At 36.5% G+C, this 8389-nt stretch overlaps 1 protein-coding gene across 2 annotated transcripts in view; it reads left to right on the top strand.

Moving 5' to 3' along the window:
* The window catches only part of LOC144957337 (zinc metalloproteinase nas-36-like), an 84089-nt gene extending 76895 nt beyond the window's left edge, over positions 1 to 7194 (top strand). For both annotated transcript variants that reach the window (XM_078888490.1, XM_078888491.1), the window contains 4 exons: positions 48 to 139; positions 1540 to 1661; positions 5486 to 5611; positions 6885 to 7194. In XM_078888490.1, the coding sequence (XP_078744616.1) occupies positions 48 to 139; positions 1540 to 1661; positions 5486 to 5611; positions 6885 to 6990 (446 nt within the window). In that variant the 3' untranslated portion in view covers positions 6991 to 7194. The remainder of the gene's footprint in view (positions 1 to 47; positions 140 to 1539; positions 1662 to 5485; positions 5612 to 6884) is intronic.
* The last annotated feature ends 1195 nt before the right edge of the window (positions 7195 to 8389 follow it).

Here is an 8389-nt window from a genome sequence, read left to right as displayed (position 1 = left end):
ATGGAAGTGATTATATTATTATTATGATCGTATTTTATCTTCGGCAGCTCCAGACCGCAAGGAAGTGACCACAACCAAGGGAGCTAACCCTGATATCAATTCGGTCACCACAGAAAAATCAGACACGCGAAATACCTCGGTAAATAAGTTGATACAATTGATATTAGTGGGAAAAGTCTTCATAAAGATTGTACTACGTCATTTTGCTTCATTTTTATACATTTTGCTTTTGTTTTTGTGTTTTAGTTGTTTTGTTTTTCTTAGTTTGTTAGTTATTCCAATTGAAGGGTTTAGTTGGGTTTTTTAAAAAACCTAAAAATGCAGACACCATTTCAATCCTTGGATATTTCGCCCTCCTTGTACTCAGTAATTATGACCTCGTCATCTCTGACTGACACAGTAGAAATATCAACTAATTCATCGATTAGTCCCGCCCCCCCCCCCCCCGCCCACATTATACTTAGTAATCATGACCTCGTCTGACTGGCACAGGAGAAATAAATATTAACTATTCGTGTGCGGCTATGTGGTCTCATCGTACTCAGGTGTAAAATGAGTACCTGGCCGTTAACAGCGTTGTCTTTGTCCTAAATATTGTAATATCGCCTAACAGGCGTCATGTCCCGTCCTACATGTTACATGTCTTGTAAAGCTCTTTGAGCACATTTAGGGGGTATTGCCTATAGATAGAATGCGCTTGGCCAAGGAGTTCACAACATTGCCATCCGGAAGTATAACGGACCAACACACAAACTCTGTGTAACCATGAACTTTTATAGTCTGGTTGATACAGTTTAGTGAGAACAACTCACAAACGCGGATGGCAAAAACAATAACAAAGGCCTGAGTGACGTCATCTGCATACTATCTATATAAAGCTCAACTTAAAAAAAAAATAATTTTAAACTTATTCATCTAGTAGTGCCCCCCCCCCCCCTTGTACTCAATAATTATGACCTCGGTATCTCTAACCGGCACAATAGAAATATTAACTAATTCATCAATTAATTTGACTAGCTAGATCACTTGGACTGTATCACATTCATCACTATCGTCAATAACTTCTAGAAATAGAAAAACTGGACTTGGACGTGAGTACTGCATACGAACCCTATCAGTAATAACAGTACAAATATTATTTGGGAATAATTCGTATTCTTATATATTAAATCTCTCCTTACCAATCATAGGAAAATCGTCACATTCGTTGCGATGCAACCAACAAATTTTACCATTCTGATTTCATTTGTACATAACAGATTTTCAAGAGAAAAATAAATAACTATAGAAACATGACACTGGGTTGTACAGCTTATTTTGCTGAACAATATCATGTATAGAATGTACTTGTTTCAGTAAGAAAATTATATTTTTGTGTTAGGTGGGTGTGAAGTTTTGGGGGAAAACTCTGAAAATGGCTAGCTAGTAAGGAGAGAGTTAATTGGACCAAAATGATATTTTTAGTTGATTAGAAGAAAAATGTTGATTAAGTTTCCAATTTGACAAGGTTTTTTTTCTTTGATTGGTTACCTCCCTTAGATGACGGCCCAAACACCCAGCAGCTTGACCATCTGGTCACCATGGTCAGCGTGCAGTAGGACGTGCGGTGGTTGCGGTCGAAGGTCAAGGACGCTGCAATGTCGAAGTAAACGGGATTGTGGGTAAATGAGATTTTTTTTTAGCAAAATGTAAAAACAAAAAAAAAAAACAAAAACAAAAACAAACAAACAAAAAACACAAAAAAACAAACATAATTCTTTATAACCCATCGTCTCAGCACGATATTAGACAGATTGCGCATCGGGGCTCTAACGGGGCCGATTAGAGATAGACGACGATTGGGATTGTTTGGAAGCTTTAACCCTTTGCCCACTAGTCATTATGACATCCGAAATGCTATCGCCTTCTACATCTACGCCAGAACAGAAATAGAGGGTGGAGCCTACCATGATATAACATTTTATGGAGCCCTAATTTCGTCATATCAGTTCTGTCCACTGACAGGTGGGTGGGTATCGCTTTCCAGAACTTGTGTCCTTATATGAAATTCTGAGTTTTTGACCAATCAACGATTGCTCTTTTGATAGCTCGCTTGTCAAAATGAGTCAGCTCAACCCTTGATTTATGTACAGGCATCACAGGCGGTATATGTTGTGTAACTTCAAAGACCACGTTTGACCGAAAGCGATGAATGGAAGCCCTATTGTGGCGTGGAGAACGAGGTCTTGTATGTATAGTTACGTCATATCTCAACGCTCGTGAATTCTTAGTACGGCTGGACTCACAATCAAAACACGAAATATGTGTTTTAAACTCTTGAATCAATCGAGTTACATCAGTGCGTTCGTCTCATTGAGAAATGAAAAACGATATATAAATCAAGAACATCGACCGGAAAACAAGGAAATTATCATAAAATTATAAAATTTGAGAAAGCTGTTTTCAAAATCAAATCTATTACAAAAAAGGTTATTTCTAGACCGATTTTTATGAGACAAAGACAATTTTTCTCCACTTTTCAAGCTGATTTCAACAATGAGGTTTTCAAATTTATCGCGATAAGATTATTTGTCATTATTTTTTTTTTATACCCAATTGACTGCTCAGGAAATGAATACGTAATCCTTGGCGGCTAGCGAGTAGGTGTTAAATTTTGCTTACCCTTTCCCACGTAGACGCACGCACACACACACACACACACACACACACACACACACACACACACACAGACTTATCGTCATCTAGCATCCTATCGTTCGGCTCGACGATTAAAAGGGGTTCGTATCGTCGCTAAAATAATTACAAAATACATATATTTAAAATATATTTATGGTAATATGAATTAAATATTTTAATGCTCTAATATATCAAGAATGATCATTATTATGATTTATTACGGTGTGAATTGAATTTGACTTTTAAAACTGAAGTTTAATCTGACACCCTACTCGCTGTTATCATTCGAGTCTAAGTTGTAATAAGGCAACTTTGGCCAGAAGTGAAAGACATACATTGTGTGTTCAGTCTGTGTGTGTGTGTGTGTGTGTATGTGTGTGCGTCTGCGTGGGAAAGGGTAAGCAAAATTTAACACCTACTCGCTAGCCGCCAAGGATTACGTATTCATTCCTGAGCAGTCAATTGGGTATTAAAAAAAAAATAATGACAAATAATCTTATCGCGATAAATTTGAAAACCTCATTGTTGAATCAGCTTGAAAAGTGGAGAAAAATTGTCTTTGTCTCATAAAAATCGGTCGAGAAATAACCTTTTTTGTAATATATTTGATTTTGAAAATAGCTTTCTCAAATTTTATAATTTTATGATAATTTCCTTATTTTCCGGTCGATGTTCTTGATTTATATTTCGTTTTTCATTTCTCAATGAGACGAACGCACTGATGTAATTCGATTGATTCAAGAGTTTAAAACACAGATTTCGAGTTTTGATTGTGAGTCCAGCCGTACTAAGAATTCACGAGCGTTGAGATATGACGTAACTATACATACAAGACCTCGTTCTCCACGCCACAGTAGGGCTTCCATTCATCGCTTTCGGTCAACCGTGGTCTTTGAAGTTACACAACATATACCGCATGTGATGCCTTTACATAAATCAAGGCTGAGCTGACTCAAGTTGACAAGCGAGCTATCAAAAGAGCAATCCGTTGATTGGTCAAAAACTCAGGATTTCATATAAGGACATAAGTTCTTGAAAGCGATATCCACCCACCTTCAGTGGACAGAACTGATATGATGAAATTAGGGATCCATAAAATGTTATATCATGGTAGGCTCCACCCTCTATTTCTATTCTGGCGTAGATGTAGAAGGCGATAGCATTTCGGATGTCATAATGACTAGTGGGCAAAGGGTTAAAGCTTCCAAACAATCCCAATCGTCGTCTATCTCTAACGGGACCCGTTGGCGCAAACTCAGTATTATGTCGGGATGTATTCTTAGCGCAAGAAATTTGATTTGTCACCAAAGATATCTTCTTCTTCTTCTTCTTCTTCTTCTTCTTCTTCTTCTTCTTCTTCTTCTTCTTCTTCTTCTTCTTCTTCTTCTTCTTCTTCTTCTTCTTCTTCTTCTTCTTCTTCTTCTTCTTCTTCTTCTTCTTCTTCTTCTTCTTCTTCTTCTTCTTCTTCTTCTTCTTTTTCTTCTTCTTTTTCTTCTTCTCCTTCTTTTTGTCTTCCTCTTCTTCTTCTTCTTCTTCTTCTTCTTCTTCTTCTTCTTCTTCTTCTTCTTCTTCTTCTTCTTCTTCTTCTTCTTCTTCTTCTTCTTCTTCTTCTTCTTCTTCTTCTTCTTCTTCTTCTTCTTCTTCTTCTTCTTCTTCTTCTTCTTCTTCTTCTTCTTCTTCTTCTCTTCTTCTTCCTTCTTCTTCTTCTTCTTCTTCTTCTTCTTCTTCTTCTTCTTTCTTCTCTTCTTCTTCTTCTTCTTCTTCTTCTTCTTCTTCTTCTTCTTCTTCTTCTTCTCTCTCTCTTCTTCTTCTTCTTCTTCTTCTTCTTCTTCTTCTTCTTCTTCTTCTTCTTCTTCTTCTTCTTCTTCTTCTTCTTCTTCTTCTTCTTCTTCTTCTCTTCTTCTTTTCTTCTTCTTCTTTTTCTTCTCTCTTCTTCTTCTTCTTCTTCTTCTTCTTCTTCTTCTTCTTCTTCTTCTTCTAGTATGATTTTATATCTGCAGTCCTGTATCGAAGATGAAGGTACTCGTCTTTTTGAGTGCTTCTAGCGGGCCGAAAAGTTTGGGTATTTTTTATACGAAGAGAGGTTGCAGAGGGCCATATCTTGTCTCTAAGAGTTGTGTATCTTCTGCACTGCTCTGTATCTTCCTCCTCCTCCTCAGAGCAGACCGGTGTCAGTTTTATGCGTCTGTCCATATACTTTTTTAGTCTATTGTGTCCTGTCATGAGGCGTAACAGGATTACTTGTTAATGTCTGGGCAGCAGATGGTAATCATAACCATACGGCTATGTGGTCTTGTGGTATGACATTTGCTTTCGGATCTGAGGGTCCTAAGTTCGAACATCGCTCGGTGCATAGTTGAGTCCTTGGAAAAGGCTCTTTACTCACATTCTCTCACCGTACTCAGGTGTAAAATGAGTACCTGACCGTTAGGGCAGCGTTGTCTCTGTCGGGAAAAATGTAATATCGCCAAACAGGCGTCATGTCTCATTCTACATGTTACCTGTTGCTGTTGGTCACGGGCCCTTTGTAAAGCGCGTTGAGCACGTTTTGTGGACATTGCGCTATATAAAAGCTGAAGCTCGAGTTATCGCGGATAATTAATAAACACATTCTTTTAATTTGAAAAAAAAAACAACTAAAAATTCTTATTTCACGGACCACACACAAAACCATAAACTTTTATAGTCTGGATAATACAATTAAATGAGAATTACTCATAAACCTGGATTGGAAAAACAATAACAAAGGCCCGAGTGACGTCAACTTTATTCTATCTATATAAAAGCTCAATTATTTTTATCATTCCAGAGATGACCACGGAACGACTCAAACCCAAATCTGCAGCACCCAGCCTTGTCCTCACTACCAGGCCTATGCCTGTCCTCACACAGTCGAGGAGAGATACAACTGTGGATGGCTCAAATATTGCACAAGGTGAATAGACATTATTTAACTGAACGAATGGACGGGTGAATGAATGAATGAATGAACAATGAATTAACGGATTATTTATAAATAGGTGAATGAATAGGTGAATGAATGATTATATAAATGAATAAGTGAATTAATAAATGAATGAGTTAAATGCTATTCAGTTTGAATAAAAGAATGAATGGATAAATTGCTATTCCATTTAAGTGAAGAAATAACAAAAAATTAAGGTAATCCTGTAGAAGGGAGTACAATTAAAATATGATCAAGTGGGGCAATTAAGAGTTTTACAATTTAAACTTTAATGTTAGATGAAATAGATATATGTAACTAAATAAATTTAATTCTTTGTATGTGTCCCGTCCAAAATGTCATGATCCAAGTGAGTAAAGAGTTACTCGACTGCATAAAACAAAGATATGAAGAATAAGATCCCAGAATTTACCAGTTACTTTAAAATGAAGAACAATTAAGGATTTGTTTAAGATGAAATAAAAAGAAAGATGAAATTTAATTAAATGAGATGAATAATGATTATGGCAGTTACAAATAGAAATTAGCAGATATTACGTATCTTATGACAATATAATATCAGACGGGTACGTTTGATGAGAATCCACTTCCAGTTGAGAAGGGTTGTATTCTTTCTCCCACGGCGGGCTCAGGCTTGATTAACCGCTTGTCTGGAGAACCGCTGAAAGTTTTCTATACCTTATCAACTGAAGATGCAGATGACTGGCAAAATTAAAGACGCTCTACTAAAAAGATTTAGATTAACGGAAGATGGTTACCAGGAAAGGTTTCACACTCCAAACCTGAAAGTGGAGAAGACTTTAATACAATTGTGAACCGAATTACTCAATTTTTAAATCGATGGCTTGAGTTGGCAAACGTAAAACAAGACGACTTTGCAGGCCTTTAGTATCTAACGCTGAAGAATCGAATCTATCAAGCTTGCAACCCAGATTTAGTCGCATTCACAATACTCGGTGATTCAAATCGTGAACTCACCACTTTTCACAACATGCGCCTTAAGTCGTACCTAAATCTCAATCATAAGGTGATTATATGTTTAGGATATAACTTATTATGAATCTCATGTGATGTCTATATACATTAATAATGAACAGCGTCGAGTTTTTCATTCCCTGATATTGTGTTCCTGATCTTTACATATCGTTCATGTCTTGTTGTTTTTTCTTTCTTTTCTTTTGTTGTTTCTCGTTGTTTTTATTTATCTATTTTTTTTTTAAAATATAATTGCTTATGTCTTTAGAACCAGAACGGAAATGCGTCAATGTGTGACGAGATGTTGCCCAAACTATGAAGACAAGAATTCTGTGTGTCAGCCAGTATCAGCAAACCGCAAACGGAAGAAGTGATTGGAGGTCACCGGAAATGACGTAGAGGAATCATGGGGATCATCTCTATCATCTTACACATTGATATAGATTGTATCAAAGAATGTTTTTTATTCTTCTATTTTGAATCTAGGAAAGCCTTGTGATTTTATTATATATTGATCTTTATTAAGACTTTACCCAGGACATTCAACTGGCTCCAGATGTAGCTAGGTCTACATCCAATTTGCGTCATTGTTTTTTTTTTATTTTTGGGGGGGGGGGGGGGGGGGGGGGGGGGGGGGAAGGGGGGTGGGGGGGTTTCTTGTTTCTGGTTTGTTTTTGTTATTTTTGTCTTTTTTTTTGTCGTCTTATTATTTTTTTTGGGTATAAATATATATATATATGTTTTTAATTAATTCATTTATTTGTTTGTTCAAGCACGTTTGTATTTGTGTCTTATTACGTAACATTTGCGAAAAGTCTAGCACTGTACCAAGTAAATTACTGAACTCTATTAGCAACCCTACTACCCCTCGGCCACAAAATAACATAAAATAAAAAAAAAAAACAAAAACAAACAAACAAAAAGAAACTAAATATGTGACCCATTGCCTCAAAACGGTGTATACTTATATTTGTATTTTTTTGTTTTATTGTTTTGTTTTTTTTTTGGGGGGGGGGGGGGGGGGGGTTGTTACTCGTTTGGCGAGAATGACCCATGACCCAAAATCGTTCAAATTGTATTCATTCAGCACCGAAAGATAATTTCATATGACCAACCAACCAGCTATCTTTTGCACCTCGATTAAACCCTCTCCTTACCAACCATATGAAAATCGTCACATCCGATACGATGCAACCAGCATATTTATCATTCAGATATCTTTTGTAAATCACACATTTTAAAGAAAAAACGTTTTATTCTAGCTATTAAAAACTTGACACTGTTTTGCAGCGTTCATTTTGCTGATCAATATTATGCTTTGGTCGCAGGTTCAAACCCCACCATCGCCGCGAAATATTTTTTATTCTCTATTGTCTTCTGGCACTTTTCTACTCACTTCATATCTTGTTGTTACCATTATGCTTAGTATGTATTTGTTGCTTTTCTGTTTGGGTAAGAAATAACTATTTTTGTGTTGGGTGGGTGTGAAGTTTTGGGGAAAATTCTGAAAATGGCTGGTGAAGAAAGGGTTAATTCAATGAAACGAGAATAATGCATTCGTTGAATAACATTAATTTGTGACCCTTCGTCTCAAAATGGTATCATGTCGATATAAACTTGAGATTTTATACTTTAAAAAAACTTCAGCTTTTATATAGAGCATTATCCACTAAACGTACTCAAAGCGCTTTACAAAGGGTCCCTGAGCAACAGCAACACGTAACATGCAGAATGAGACATGACGCCCGTTAGGCGATATTACAAATTTTTCGG

This window comes from Berghia stephanieae, chromosome 11 (assembly GCF_034508935.2).
Source record: "Berghia stephanieae isolate SIO BIC M18660-M18661 chromosome 11, UCSD_Bste_1.3, whole genome shotgun sequence".
Lineage (NCBI taxonomy): Eukaryota > Metazoa > Mollusca > Gastropoda > Nudibranchia > Aeolidiidae > Berghia > Berghia stephanieae.
Note: the sequence above shows the minus strand (reverse complement) of the source record. Positions and strands in the feature narration are given on the sequence as shown.